Below are 16,567 nucleotides of genomic sequence, written 5' to 3' on the forward strand. Positions count from 1 at the left end.
GGGGAGAGAGGGGGGAGAGAGAGAGAGAGAGAGAACCAAATGCTTATCTCCTCACCTCGGATGTATGCAGCAGTTATTGATGTATCTTCTTTTTCTGTCTAGTGATCCATTGCCTGCTCTCCCAATACACACATCACACAGAAGCAGCCACAGCCACTTCGCCAGAAGGGAGAGAGAGAGAGAGAGAGAGAGTGAGAGAGAGAGGGAGAGAGAGACAGAGAGAGAGAGAGAGAGAGAGGGAGGGAGGGAGGGAGGGAGGAGGGGAGGGGAGGGGAGGAGAGGAGGAGAGGAGGAGAGGAGGAGAGGAGGAGGGAAAAAAAATGCAGGCAGCTCACATTTCAAACCTGCAAAAGGGGGGTGGTGCCTAATGTGCTAGACAGCCTGTATCTTGGCCCGCGTCCAGAGCGACGAGTAAAAAAAAAAAAAAAAGAAGCCTCAATCAGTTCATTTTTTAAAGAGCAACGTTTGTGACGGCAGTAAAAAAGTGACGATGGAGACGGCTCAGGTGGGGTGCATTAAGCAGCTGATTTTCAAGAAACCCCAAACTTGTCTTTGCATACAGTCGACTTAATCCATCAAACTAGCCATTGTAATTAAGGGGCATGGAGGAACAGGAGGAGGAGGAGGAGGAGGAGGAGAAGGAGGAGGCTGGGTGTATTGTGGCTTTCCTAATGTGCAGAGGGGTTGGGATCAGAGAGGGGAGGGGCCAATTAGAACACACTTTTTTTGTCTTTCGGCACACATGAGCCCCAGACTAAGCTTTTTTAGATAAATAATTACGTCCGATTCAAACATGTAAACTGTGGGCGAGACGCACCACCTGAGGCACTCTGGAGCCTCTGTCGTTCAAAGATTGAAAAAAACAAAACAAAACTCAGCAGAGTCAAATCAGGTGTCAAACACAGTGCAACTGGTGCGCGGCATTTTTAATTAGAGACATAAGCTCGGATGTAAATTAATCTTAATACGCCAAAACATAACGATTCGGTCACGCTGGAGATGCTACAAAATTCCCCCCCCTGCGCTGCCACAACAACTGTGACACAGGATGGGAGGAAGGACAGACGAGCGTAGCGGCTCTTATCTCGGGTCTTTTCCCGTCTCCTGGTATTTACTATCAGCTAAGTGCACAGCAGGTGACTTACAGCCCCGGCGCCCGGACTGCAAGTTAACACATCAATCATTCGGCGGGGCTGAGAGGAGACTTCACATACAGTCATCATACAGTGTAAAACACACAGATTGTCAGGAGCAGAGAGATTTATAGCCGCCGTGACGCTCATGAGGTGAAAGTAATAATCAGGATTTAACCTCGTAAACTCTCTATCTCTCAATCTGTCCGTGTTATAAAGACCCCTAGTGGAGAATCTCAGGTTTGAATAAAGTAACATGCAGCTCTGAGAATGAGTGCGTGAGCTTGTCAGGGTGAGAACAGGTTGTATTTTACATCTAAAAGAAAGTTATGAGGAGTTTAAGAAGTCTATGAAATAACTTTTCTATACAAATAAACATATTTGTAATCACAGATGGAATCTAACTAAGTACATCTACTCAAATAATGTACTTCATAACAATTTTGAGATACTGCTTCTTTGTACTTCCACTGCACTACTACTTTACTTTTACCCACTATGTTTGTCTGATTACTTTAGTTAATGACTTAAAATGTATCTAAAATGTATTTTAGTGGCAATCAGACAAATTGGTCTGGTTCGTTTAAATATATGTATTATTTATGTTTACTTGTACTTTTGATACTTTAACTTTATGAAAGTAATATTCTAACATGATATCTGTACTTTTACTCAAGTTGATTGGATATCTTGTAATGTGAAGCTTGTAATGTCTGACTTGACAAGACTACATTCAGAGCTATGAGCAAGGGTGGAATGTAATTAAGTGCATTTACTTAAGTGCTACCCTTAAGCACACAATTCAAGGTAATGATACTTGACTGAAGCATTTCCATTATATGCAACCTTGTACTTCTACTCCCCTGCATGTTGTACTTTTTCCTCCGCTACATTTGGCTGACAGCTTTAGTTCCTCTTCAATATTGCAAACCCCCACACTCCTTTTCCAGCCTGGTGAAACCGCAGATCTCCAAATGTTTTGAGCCGAATGTTTCTAATAAACTGAAGGATCAAGTGTTCATTTGTGGGTCGAGAAAAATACTTCTTGAGCTAAATAAACTATTTAAAAACCCTCTTAGATTACTTTGAAAATGCATCTTCACGAAGCTAAGGTCACGGCTGTTTTTACTGACACGATGATGAGTTGACTTTTTGAGAGATGCTTGATTCTCGCAGGACAGGAATGCAACAGTCATATGGTTTGATTTTAAAAGAGTACAATGCTTCACTTTAGATTTAACTACATATAAAGTATCTGAATGAGCTCAACACGAATATCTATAGCAGTAATGTTAAAACATTCCAAAAACATTAGACCTGATAGTGAAACACAGACAGGGAACATTTTACTTTGACTTCTCCTACTTGATGCACATTTAGTATTTTGTATTCGTCTAAACACTACTGCCTCACCACTGTCTGAAGTAAAGCTTCGACACAAGACAAATAAAGTCTCAAATCTGCATTTGAATCTTGATTAAGTAATGGTTGTTTATTTCTCAGATGCTGCCGGCATCAGTCAAACAAAGTCTCGGCCACCAACAATGTTTTTCAGACTTCTCTCCTATTCTCTATTTAGGAAAAGCCACAGCTAAACTACATGTTGGAGCACACCGGGTGGAGGGACAGGAAAAAAAAAAAGAGAAACATTTTGGTGTGGAGAGCTCCGGGAAGAGAAATTACAGCCCTACAGGCCCATGTGTGTGTTTATGTGACCTCTGTATAGTGTGTGTCGAATCAGAGACCTTTTCCACGGCTCGGTGACAAACACGTTTGACCTCTGTGTCTTAAGCACCACTTCAGTGGAAAGTGCCATAAAATTCAACGTACAGCCAGCGCTTCAAGACACAGTTACATTTCATACAAGAAAATATGCAAAGTGTTCAGTATCATTTGACAGACGCTTGATCTTCACACCTGGATTGTAGATCTTGTTTGAAATGGAATTCAATTCAAACGAAAACTAAACTCTCAAACTTTAAATTAATTTTAACAGGATTTCTTGAACTTTTACTCAAGTATGACATTTATAAAGACTCACACAGTCAAACCAACTAACAAACAGTTTTAACCGATGTTGAAAAGTTCTTTCTTGCTGACACTTTTAACTACAACTCCGGATCAAACCTGAAAACGGCCCTGAGTGTGTGTTTGTAAAACCAATGCGGAGACAAACTGGCCTGACAGAGCAAGAGCTGAAGCCCAACTAATTATCTGCTGAAAAGCAGGTTTACCAGGCGTTTGTTACATGAGAGAATGAGCGGCTTGGGGAGTTGAAAACTTCCCCCTTTACTCTCCCCTCCACTCTTATAAATCGGTGCCTCCTTTCACTCAAACTAAGGAATTCCAAGAGCCTGGTGGGGCGCAAACGATTGGGAATGTGCCACTCTGACCCTCTTGGAGGAAAAAAAATAAAAATCATGATTAAGCGTTTTGTCGACACTCTTGAAAGCAGACTGAACCACTGCGGTCCTGCAGGAGGGGGCAGATGAAATAGGCCTAACAGGGCTTGTAATGTACCCTGTGACGGAGAGAGAGTGGGGGGGCTGATGAGTTTATACACACCGAGCAAGTGATCTACCCGCTTAGATGTCGCCACGGCTCCACGTGCGTGGCTTTGCCCTGCGGTAAAACAGTCCGAGTAATCACAGATTAATAGAGCAGGCTAATCTCATTCACAAAGAGGTCACTACTAGCTGACAGAGCCTCCCCCCCCAACCCCAGCCCTTGCCCGAGTGTTGTGGGCCACTGGCAAGGACTACACGGTCCCCCTGAGAACACTTATTGAAGATAATTCACCAAGTCGCACTGTGTGTAGAGTTTTCCATTTGCAGTCTCCTGAAGAGTCATGTAATATGAACTAACAGTTATTATCTTAACCTGAAATTCATATATTAATTTATGTTAAGGGGTGATAATGAAGTTTTCGAGAAGATAAATATTGCTGCTGCCGTTCTTTGAGTTTTGTCCTTCTTATAAAAAAAAAATCACCAAAGAGATGGAGGCGATTTACCATGAATCAACCCTGTTTAAGCTGTAACTGTGAACACTGATTTTCCTACCGCCCTCAATTTCTGTCCCATGTCCGGGGAGAGGATCTTTATATGACATAACAGAAATGTAATATCTCAACCACGGCCGTGTGTGTGTGCGTGTATGTCAGAGCCAAGACAAGCAAGGGCTGGTTAAAATGGGACACTAAATCTGATTTACTTATTAGCGCTCATCCATTGACCTGATGTCCTCTGCGGTGGACAGCCCCCGCTCGTAAACCACCGGAGATCGTTGCTCCCACCCCCGAGCCCAACACACACACACACACACACACACACACCCACACACACACACACACTTATAGCATAGATTTTCAGAAAAGATTACAAGATGCAAGATGCAACTGAGCAGTAAGATTTGGCTTCAAAATGCTCCCTGGACAATTTCTCTTTGGAGAAAAACTCCCAGGGTTTTGGGCCACATGAGACACTTTCTTAAATTATTTTTCAGAGATGAGGAACAAACATACGGTGGAAGTGTTTCAAGCAGAAAAAAAAGCTTCTTATGCAACAAATGGCAGTCAGTCTTTGGTTGACATCCAGGAAAACTTGTCAGATTATACTTAAAGCAACATGACACACAGGGCGCTCTAACATTCATCTCATGTCCTCGTCTTCAAAAAGTCTCCAAGCAGACAGACTCTTCTGTCTCTGGAGTTGGATGGCTGACCTGCTGCCGCCATCTCGGCCCCCACCATGTGACTCACTCCCCTTCCCCCCGTCACTGGGCAACGGCCCTGCTGGATGTCGGGGAGCGAGGGTACTGCCCGTGGGGCCCCGTGGGAGTGTCGTTTAAGAGCCATCTCCCTTGGCTGCCGGAGAGGGCTTTAACAGCCTCCTCGACTGGGGCCTCCACTCTAAAAAAAGAGCTTCTGGGAGCTTTGCAGGAGAATGCCTCCTCAGTGGTTTCCATTTACCCTCTTTCTACAGAGCTCTCCTCTGAAAATATTCATGCATATACAGGTACATAATTGTCCATGAAATGCACTTTGGGATGCTGCCTAGACTGGAGTACTTGCCGGTTTCCAAATGACTACTGTTGCAGGAAATTATTCAGACGAAGAATCAATTGGCAATCTTATCTAAGCCCATAAAGTAGGGCCTGAGATTTGATTTAGCATTAAGTAGAATTAGAACATTTGGCAGTGTAAGTTAATTGCAGGCGGAGAATGATTCCCTGTCCCGCGGCTGACATAAGAGTGACATTGCATGATTTGAAGCCTCACATTACCACTTATAAAACCGCGGGCGCCGTAAATCAGAGGAGGCAAAAACACAAGTGCAAATTCAAACAATATGTGGCTCCGGCTTTAATGTCCTCGCTGACTTAAGACGGCTCAGCAGTGAGGACTGAGCGCACAGGAGCGATTGCACAACCCCGGCTTTCCTCGTAACACAAGACAGGTGGAAACCACAAATCAGAAACTGTAAAAGGAGCACAAAATATTCCTGTTATCTTCCTCTCCGCTGTTGACAGCCTATACGTCTTCATTCCCATCGTGCTTCAGCATGCGCTTTTTCGCCAGCTTGATAAGAACATTTAGCAGCATACATCCGTCCCAATAATCCATCACCGCACCGAGATGACTGCGCTGTATGAAAACAGGAACTCATCATCGCTGATAGAGTAGTTTTGTCGCTTGTGACAAATGGAGTATTCTGCTGTGCACACTTTGTCTAAAACTCCAGAGAGGAAAAGCCAAATCGGGCTGCTGTGAACAAGTGTGTAAGTGAAATGCAACATGAGGAAGTCAAAGTTCATGTAGATATCGGAGTGTAATGCTTAATGCTCAAGTGAGACTCACAAAAGGGAAAGGTATTTTGCAGTACCAAAAAAAATGATCATGCAGAGAGCCATAAAAATAATCCAAGATCCTCATTTATCTCTTTGCAAGAATCCAGTAATCAACTCTTAAATGATAAATAACATGAATTAAGACCAACACGGTGATGTGTACAGTATTTTCTGGAGTGTCAGGATATTATACAGTCTACTAGGCAATGGGTGGGTATCATGAAATGCTGCCAAGAATGCAGGCAGGAACTTTGAGGCCCGGTCAGGCCAGCATGGCCAGATGGCCTGAGACGGTGGTTGAGAAAACTCTGGTTTTCTTACCTGCTGATTTTGGAGTGAACTTGTCCCTGTTGGCAGCGCACACGGCCAGGAGCCGGTAGCCCAGGTCCAAGTCGTAGCCCTGCTGCGCTGCTACGCGGCTGACCACCTGAACACAACAACAGTCAGGACAACGTCAAGATTACATTCTATTATGGTCTGAGGTTCATCCTGAGGAGACGGTTTTTTAAAGATGCAACTTCTTGGAAAACGTAAGCACACGTCTGAAATACATGGAAACATTCTGATACTGTCAGGCTAAGACTGGTTATAAAGAGACAAAGTGGTACGAAATGGTGCTTTACAGATTTGCGGATAATTGAAGATCTCATTTTATTTAAAACTCTGTTTTTTTCTTTTCTAGACAAGGTTTTGGGGAATTTTATTAACTCAATTGTTATCTTTATTCTACCATCTTCACTTAAAGAAAGAAGGTCACAAAAGCGCCACTTCCATTATCAGCAGCGGAGACGAGTAGGAAGTGCTCAGAGGGCGCATACCACTTCAAGGCTGCACAATCTTTTATATGTGCCATTTTATTTTTCAGAAAGGAGCATTTTTTTTTATCTGTATCCACGTCCTCATAGTGACAGACCATCGTTGGAGTTTATTCATTTGAATGCAGGCATAAAAAATGACAAAAAATGTTAAGAATCTAATTTTTAGAATGAATTTATCTTCTGACTTTAGTTTTTACCAGATTTTAATTCAAATCATGATCTAGTTTTTGAGATATCTGTACAGTGGCAGTGACAAAAGGCAATGAGGGACAGATGTTAAGATAACACGGTTCTCTGCATTCAACATCTTATTTATATCGCTAATCCAGTCTTTCTCGGCAACGCAGAACTATGAAACACCTAAGAATGTGTGTGTTAGCATGTTTTAGGTTGATTAAAAACTAATTAAAATGTCCTAAATACAGAGGGATGGATCTGTTAATATTGCTCCAAAATGGGTATTAAATTCAGATTATTATTGCATCCATACATTGGTTCAGAGAAATGCATTAAACACAGGCCCATCCTTGCGGTGAAACTCATCAAAAGGACTTTACATTTTTGTCTTGACATTTTCCCAGATTCCGACGGTTACATAAGAGCGAGTTTTGGCAGCATCAAAAGACTCAGCTTAACTTAAAGGATAAAAACCACGACAACTTTTATCAGTTCCATATGAGAAACAAGAGAAAATGTGGCCTCCAGTGCAGCGATTGCCCACTGAGAGGAAACATTAAGAGAAACATCCACATGCCACGGGGAGGCGATGTAAATCACCCGTATGTGGCACACGCTGCTTTGATTTACCATCGCCATTATCAGCTCAAAGAGACCCGCTCAAGACATTTAGACCTCTAGGACATACTGAGACCCGTGTGCGTGTGGACCAACGTGCCTCACTTACAGACAAACTCTTCTCCCTGCTCTGGGTTTTCATAGCCTGCTGTCACACTCTGAAGTTCACGACAAGCCCCGAGGTAGTACAGCTGAACACTGCTCCCTGCACCGTATCATTATCTCCTGTAAGTATAGTCTGGACGTGACACCAAAACAGAGTATGTATATCTGACCTTTATTTAAAGGAATCCCCCATTAAGAAGAAGATATACGAGTACAGGCTGTCTAATTAGAATCTAAACTTGTGAGGGGCATTTTGCTAAATGGTAATTTCAGTGTAAGAAGTTACAACCAGTGGTTCTAATTTCAGGACTTAAATTGTACACAGTGGGTTGTGGTGGTGGATTGTCTACGTACGGTAGTCACTCATTCTTTCCTGCCACATCGCTGTCTTGAGGCAAGTGGTGACTCGTGACTTGATTAACAAAGTTAATTTGGTTGGATTATTTCATTTGTATAAAGAAATCCAAGGCACCCAACATTTTTTTCATTACTTTGTTGGATCCTCCCCTTGACACAGATAAGAAAATGCTAGATTTTATATCCCAGAGTATTATGGCAAATAATGGAGCTATGACTGTTGTAGTGGTGGTAGCATAAGGGAAAGGAGAGACAGCTTAAAATCCAGTCATCTAGTGCACTGCAATGATTATAGTTTAATTTAAAGCTCTTTTTTTTTTTTAAAGTTTCGAGTGTACGTTAAGCAGAAAATTACTCCTTGAAACTGGCATTGAAATAAAGCCAATTCTACACACTTTTAAACTGATAACAATAATAAAGTAACTATAGGCAGCTCTGTGAGTTAGCAAAATAGGCAATAATTTAATCATCAACGAAGCCTAATTTATGAGTTATACAATTTTTTCATAAATACATTTTGATGACCTTTGAAGATTGGTTATGTTTTGTAGTGGGCTGATTTTGAGTCCAACATCAGTCAAGACAGTCAGTTTTGCTTACCCGACTGGCAGACTGTTCTTTAGCTCCGTAGCAAATTTGTCTTAAAAAAACACAATATTTAACTGTTTGTAGAAGACGGAGTTTTTCTGCGGTGTAGCCACCTGTCTGACATCACTAAATGCCAATGTTGAATCAGCAGCGAGTGAAATAAAGAAAAAAAAAAACATGCAGGCAACAGGGTGAAGTGTTTGCCATTACACTCTGAGACCGGGTAATTTCACAATCACATCAGATTCTCTGTGCCCCCTCCCAGCACGGCTCACGCTAAGGTCTATACAACCCATAAGCTAAAAGGAAAAAGCCTTGAGATTTCCGCGGCAGGAAACAAATTGAATTGGCGAAATGGAGGAAAAGGCACCTGCTGCTGCACATTAAAGCAGTAACACAAACAATCACTTGAATGGAGAGATGTGTCACAATGGTTTCACTGTGGCACTCAAGCACAAATCTCTCGGGCTCCTCCGCTCGCTGTAGCCACGCTTTTGTCTGCAGGGTTACAAATTGCACCTAACAGGAGCTATATGTATCTCTTATCTGCTGCTGGAGGCAGTAAGGAAATGTGCATGTTAAAGCACAGTATGGCCTAGGGTGACAGGAGGGTGACACATATGCGGTCCATCCCTTTCTCTGCCTGACTGTCTGCTTCCTCTCTCGGCTCCAATTTCCACAGGAGAGACAGCGAGTAGCTCCTGTGTTAGCATCGACACAGAAGAGATCATTTTAAGAAGAAATACTCGCTGAAAAAAATCTGCCAAATGCTCACTCACCCCCCTCCGTAGGTTTTGTAAAGTGGACTCGTGAACAGTTTGCAGTTTGCCCTTTTGTGGCTGACGGCAGCTGTAGTCAACGAGCTTGGACTCAAAACAATTACAGTGGAATCCAATTGTGGCCGAGAGCCATGACGATAACAAACAAACAAAACCCCCAAAAAAGCACCAATGTCCAAAAAAACCCCAACTTCTCAAAATACTAATCTGCCTATTCATACGCCTGGTATGTTCCAAACACTCATGATAATACATCATTAGCACAGTCAACTGTTTAACTAGATGACCAACATAAGCTAATGTTGCACAAAGGTGAACAGCTAACAGCACTAGCAGCAGTGTAAGCTTTGTATTTAGGCATAGTTTGAGTATAACACACAACTCTGGATATGCAATATATATTTTATATTTTGCCAAACATAAACCGAATTATGGCTATATTATTAGTACACATAGCTGTTTAACTTTGTGAGCAGCATAAGCTAACAATGTTACAAGAGCTTCTGCACTAGCATCCACATAGATTATTCATGTAAGCAATGTTTACTTGATGAAACACAACTCTACATATATACGCAATATGTTACGAATGGTATTTGACCAAAAATATACCATATTAGCACAGTTAGCTGTGTACCTAAAGGGTTTATCTTTGTTGCATTTAGCTAACTAGCTAGCTAAGTTATATGAACATTTTGGTGTATTTCGGCATTTGAATCCACTGCGACTACTCTGAATCCACGTCGGTGTCCCCCTCTAAGAAGCTAGCTGCAAACTTTTCAGAGCCACCTTCAAGTCACAGAGGTTTAAGTGATACACGTGATGAGGTTTTTGCTTAAGTATTACCCTTAAATGCACATTGCACATGAGAGGATTCATCTTTTTTCAACAATAAGACCAATATTTTAAACTCAAAATAGGCCATCGTTGCACATTGCTCTTTGTTTAGAGTACATGTCTCAGAATGTCAAGTCTTTTTATTTTTCAAGTGTCATGGGATACTAATTATTCAATTAATCAAAAGCCTCTAGGCCTTTAAGCAAGGGAATTATTAACAGCATGTTAAGTGTGTTTTCCTATAAGAACTGATTGCTTTGTGGTTTGAGGACGTTGTTGCACTCCTTCTCGTGTTCCAGTGTGCTGATTTCATGAGCCGCAGCACAAACTGTAACTGAAGTCACTGAGAGGTGACTGCAGTTTCTACGGGGTAAAATGCTTTTTATTTTCCCCGTGACCTCAGTGAAGATCAGGCAGCTAAACATTAGTTCCCTCCTATCCCTGAGGGAGCTGCGGAAAGAGCCAATGCAGCAGTTGTTTTAGCGTGGGGCCTTTCATCGTCCTTGAACCTTCTGAAGTGTGAGGCTGCGGAGCAGAGGGTCAGGACCGTCGACTTACCGTTAGGCATCCCATCAGGCTTTGCTCGAAGGGTCGCTGGAAGGCTCGGGGGTCGCCACACCAGTCCAGCAACTCGGTTGCTGCCGTTTGGAAATTTGCTGGATTTTGTAAGTGCTGGAGGAGGAAAAAAAAAGGGGAAAGATTTGGAATACGTTAGAGTCGGGTAAGATTCAAAATTAAACTTGTGAGATGTCCTTCAACAACCTCACGCCTGCTTTTTAAAAAAATCAGTTATTCATATCTGACTCTTGTGTCTACAAATATCCAAATGAAACAGATGTCGAGGGTGTAGTTCGGTAGTTTGCTGCCTCCCTGAACCCAGATAAGAGATGGAAAACGGGTGCATGGATTGCAAGAGAGAAAATCACTTGTCACCACAACAGGGGCCACGCCAATAACACCATGAATAATTGAAAGCACTCAAGAGTGGCTTAAAAAGAAAAACAGCGTTTTTCATGACTGCATTTCACAAAATCTATCTTATTACACTTTAGATGACTTGTGTTGCAAGTTTAAAGTATTAATGCGCCGGGGGGCTGGAGGGGGTACGTCCCCATTAGACTTCGTCTTCACTCTCCCTGTGTTTCAGTGGCAAGCGCCTCAACGCTGAGTACAATAAATCTCCCTGTGTGGCTCGCGTGAATCTCCGAGGAAGCCCTCATTTTCACCAGCCATCCCTGAGCTTGTGCTGTGACTTTATCTGACAACAGGCTCCTCGACCTACAGGAACCCCTTTATGGCATTCAGTCCCCTAACTGGAGCCGGCGGGCCCACTCACTAAACCCTGTTGTCTTTTCTGTTTTGCGAAAAAGGGGAAATGAAAAAATTGTCCTCTCTGGGTCGCCACATCAGACTCACTGTTTGTCACTTCTTACTCTAAAAGCTTTCAATGTGAATCAGTTTACACGCCACCTCGACTCTGCTACAATCTGTCAACGTTGGGATGCACTTGCGCAAAAACCGCGCCAAATGGACTCCCCACTCCACAGCATCAGAGGTAAACAGAGAGGTTCTGTCAGCTGGGGGCTGCCTCCTGAACGCGTCTTTGCGCTCTTATCTCACTGTTGGGGAGGAGAGTAAGTGACAGCCACTACCTTGCGGTGCTTTTTTCTTGTTCGCTCTTTAGGGGGCAGCAGAGGTCAGGATTTGATAAGGCAGCTTTCCATATCAATTCACAAAAGCTTGCGTCTGACAAGGGCCGGATGAAACCAGTCTTGTTTATTTCGTGTTCTGTCCAAGGCATCTTTTTGCGTCAAGGGGGGAGACTAACAGAGCGGGGACGTGGTGGCGTTACTGAGCGTGTACCGGCAGACCAAGTCTCCTGGAGAAGCACACACATCCACAGATGCTAAATTTAGATGAGTCTGGAAGCTAGACAACACACGCAATCAGCACACCAAGGGGGGAGGAGGGGGGGGGTATGTAGAGGGGAGGGGAGAAAAAAAACACACCACCAACACTTGGGCTTGAAGTGATTACTGTTCTTTGCACTCAGAACAATTGGTCCCACCAGTGTGGCTGTCACATGGAGAGCCTTGGCACTGCCACCGCCACAGATGTTCCCCCTTTCTCCGGCCAAAACCCACCAATCAAACCTAAACTAGTGGCCAAGAGACCCCTCACTCCCCCTCCCCTTCTCATCCGCGTCGCCCCCCACCCGGGTGAGAGCGATCCTCCAACATTTACGCTCCATTCAATGCTCGGCCCAGTTTGAGGGGGGAAACAAAGATGGACAGGACTGGTGGTGTCAGGCGGATCAGCTTTCTTCAGATACAGTCCCCCCTCTCTGTAGTCTGGGAACGACTTGATCTGCACATCTGCGGCTAAACTGAACGTGACAGCGCACGCAATCTGGCAGCGGCTCTGTTCCCCTTTTAAAAAAAAAATCACAGCTTTTGGTCTCGTTTGCCGTTGTTCTTCCACATTCAGCGATGCCCCAGAGCACCGAGAACACATTAATGGGAGACAACTGACCCTGGGAAGAACATAGTGGCAGACAAAAAACAGCTGCACAGCCACGCAGTGCAGCAGCAGCGCTACCGAGAGAGGCTTGTTTCCAGCCTATCTCGAAATATTGATGCTTCCAGTCTTGAGGAAGTGCTCCTGCAGCGAGAGGAGAGTTCATGGGCTTTTTTTCTGCCAGAGTCCCTACGTACGTATCACTGAGAGGAGAGTCTGACAGCAGACTGGCTTCCCCACAGTGAGAGGAGGAAAAAAAACCACCACCTCTGAAATAAATACCCGCAGTATCAACAGAGCCCATCTTCCCCCAAAGTGTTCACGACGGTGCAATTCCGGGATACAGGAGGGAAACAAACTGCCATGAGAAAGTGTTCTGGGGTGAAATCAGATAACTGCTTTTTATGTATCATCTGTTTGAAGGTTAAACAAACAAACGTATTTATTTGGCCATACCACTCTTTAAAAAGTTGCAGATAAGTCCCTCTGAGGTGTTTTTCACCACCTGCACACTTAAAGCATTGGTTGCCTTTTCCAAAAATCGTCAATGAAGTAAACAATTACGTAAGACAGCAGAATGCAACACATCCTCACAATTTAGAGGCTCATGTTTGGCATTTTTTGCTTAATAAATGACCCAAAAAAATTTGATTAATTTGATTTATAGCCAGTTGATCAATCCTCTGAAAAATATGATTCATCCCTCCCAATGAATTACCGAAAACATGTAATTTTAATAACATTTCAAATACACCATTTGAATGTTCCAAAAGTTTTTGACCCCCACCCTTTGCCTCAAAATGGTTTGATCCACTGCCTGTCCATCTGTCTTACATACAGCTGCAACAATTAGTCAATACATTGATTGGTCTATTGAAAAATAATTAGTCAGTTGGATTTTTTTTTTTTTTTTTTTTCACAATCAAATAATCATTTCAGTCATTTTTCACAACAACATGGCAAACATTTGCTCATTCCAGCTTCTTCAATACAAAGATTTTCTGCTTTTCTCTGTCATTTATGACAGAAATTGAAGAGTCTCTGGGTTTTGGATTATTGGTTGGTCAAAAGATACGACTATCAAGATGTCACTTCAGGTTCTGGGAATTTCTATCAGGCATTTGTCACAATTTTGGACATTTAGACTTAATGTTTATCCAATTTATCTTGAAAACAAGCAGTAGTTGAGAGCCCTGCTAGTGTCAAACAACGCCAACAACAGCATCTCATATGAGTATCAGAATTAGTGCACTGGGCGGAAAAATAACAATGTTCCCGCTGCGTACGAGGAGTTTGGTTATTTGCGAGTTATTGTTTATAAATCACATTATTGCGATTTCACAACAAGACGCTCATTTAAAAATTACCACCGTAATGATTTCTGATTCAACTTTCAACCCCGCGATTCAATCAGGCTGACAGATTCCAATTTCCTCTACTTTATCATGGCGCTCGGCAGTAATTCATCATTTGAGCAACAAAATCAATTTGTTCCCCTGTCCGCTGCTCTGGCTGGGAGCATTCAGACAGACGTGTCACATCTTCCAGAAAAAAAAACAACAACACAATGGAGGAGGCTTCATTGATATTCCTGCTCGAAACATCGGCGTCGCCTTTTCTGCCGAGATGCCAAAAAAAAAAAAAAAAATTCAGCATGTGCACACTTTCAATTAAAGCAAACAGCTGGATTGGTTTACAATATTTCCTTAATTATTTTAATGGCTTGGATATTGGACAATGGGGAGCAGGGGGAGAAGATAGTGAGTTAATTGTTCTGATCTCCCCTGATGATCATCTTTGTGTGCGGGGAGGAGAATAGACGACCGGCTGAATGGGCTCGCTGCTAGTCTAATTGGCAGGACATAAATGGTATTTATTATGCGGGCCTTTCCAAACCCTGATTGTCTGCGGCACAAAGCTGCCTCTATTAGCAGGGTGCTGGCTCTCGCTGGTTGGTTTGAAATGACCTGGTGCTTAACCATTTATTAGATGGACTGGAGGCCTCCTTGTATGCCATGGATCTCTTTAATTGGCATGTTTGCCCATGTGCTACTTCCCCCGGCCGCTAACATTGGGACGTGTTTGTTTAAATTTCTGCCTCGCGGGGGTTAATACATTTAACCCCCGCGACATCTGAATTGTTTACACTTTTGTGTAAGACAGATGCAATTCCCCCCCACCCACACTTTTTTTTTTTCTTCTTTTCCCTGATCTCTGAACTTCCTTTACGGAATAATTCATGAGCTATTAGCGACACAGTGCATTAATGGAATCCAATTTCACCTCCCATACAGCTAAAGAAGGGAGTGGATATTGAATATTTGATCTCCCGCTGTGAGGAAGGTACCCAGACTGAGGGCTGAGAGTGTTTACCTCTCACTACCTTATTACTTAAAGACATCAAAGCCTGTCTCCACACATCGGGGCTTCCCTCTGTTTGCTCCCTAAACACTCGCCCCGTCTTGCCATCCAGCCTCACCTTGTCTCTCTCCCAGTAATAGCTGGGAACTCCCTGCCGAGGGTGAAACAATTTGCCACGTCCGCACTTGTGCTTAGGCGCGAGCAACCGATTCATTGTCCCACTGGGCTTCTGATGTACTTTTTTTTTGTCCTAGGAGGTGGACCTCAGCGCACACAGAGGGTCCGGAGAAAACAAAACGTGCCATCAGTTAAGAAAGGGGATCAAAGGGAGCGAGCCCTGTAGCCCGGGGTTACGCAAGTATGTCTGTTTAATTCTGCCAGAGATTCGTCCTGCCGGCACACGGTGCTGAGGGCGAGAACAAAAGGACCTCGCTGGGAGTCAGCAGAGGTGGAGGGGAGAGAAAAAAAGGGTGGCCAATGGGGGAGGGAGAGGGGGGGAGGCCTCCGCTCTTTGACCCTGGTCGGTAACCTGAGTCACACCACACTCCTGATAGCGAGAGCTAACAGATTAGTCACTTTACAGTGGCTGGACAGGAAGACTCTCACTGTGTACATGTGTGTGCAAACTCAGAAAAGGTCACCCGGAGTTATCGCTATCTGCGTTTTTATATCAACAGCAAAGCAAACATCCAACAAAACCTGATTCTGAAAAGGTTGTGACGCCGTGATTTCTCCTCACTTTGTGTTTTGCACGTTCATAAGAGTGTTTATTGTAAAAGCGATAAAGTTGATCCGTTTGAACACAAAATATCCTGTCTTATAAACTGTGTTCAATTGAATTTAGGTCTTAAAGGGTTGTTTTACTCAGCATCCTGACTGTTTTCCAAATTGGGGTTCCCAGAGAAATCCAACATGTGGGCAGATATGGAAATGAAACATTTGTCTGAATGAGCTGCGTCGGTGTAAACATCATATGTCTGAAATGTCAACTCGTGTCAGTAACTAAGAAAACTTATTCCATCTTGAAGACTCTATTTTATGCAAAAGTAGAGCTGCAACTAGTAGTCAATTAATCAAGTAGTTCTGAACTAACTTGTATCAGTCTGATTATTTTTTCAATTGAAAGAAAAGTCAGAATATCTGATTCCAGCGTCTTAAATGTGAATACTTCTTTTTTGTTCCCTCCTCTATGACATCAAACTGAATTTCTTTGGGTTGTGACCATAAAAAAAAAGCAGAGGACATCGCCTTGGGCTTCGGGAACCACTGATCAGCATTTTTCACCGTCTTCTGACATCTTATCAACCGAACAACTAATCAGTGAAGCTCCAGAAGCTAGGTCGAGCAGTGAACACAAGTCCGACGGTCCGCTCCCGCTCAACACATATCCAGCGAAGCATTGTGCCACTTAAGCCATCGCTGCTCATCT

At 43.3% G+C, this 16,567-nt stretch overlaps 1 protein-coding gene across 3 annotated transcripts in view; it reads right to left on the reverse strand.

The window, feature by feature from the left end:
* The window catches only part of LOC119009913 (zinc finger MIZ domain-containing protein 1-like), a 171,038-nt gene that overhangs the window by 26,605 nt on the left and 127,866 nt on the right, over positions 1 to 16,567 (reverse strand). For 2 of the 3 annotated variants that reach the window (XM_037081644.1, XM_037081645.1), the window contains exons 8-9: positions 10,819 to 10,932; positions 6,303 to 6,408 (exon numbers count right to left, since the gene is read on the reverse strand). In XM_037081644.1, the coding sequence (XP_036937539.1) occupies positions 6,303 to 6,408; positions 10,819 to 10,932 (220 nt within the window). Of the gene's footprint in view, positions 1 to 55; positions 150 to 6,302; positions 6,409 to 10,818; positions 10,933 to 16,567 lie in introns of those variants that run through there. The other variant, XM_037081647.1, reaches the window with a different exon arrangement.

The sequence above is a fragment of the Acanthopagrus latus genome, chromosome 20 (assembly GCF_904848185.1).
Source record: "Acanthopagrus latus isolate v.2019 chromosome 20, fAcaLat1.1, whole genome shotgun sequence".
Lineage (NCBI taxonomy): Eukaryota > Metazoa > Chordata > Actinopteri > Spariformes > Sparidae > Acanthopagrus > Acanthopagrus latus.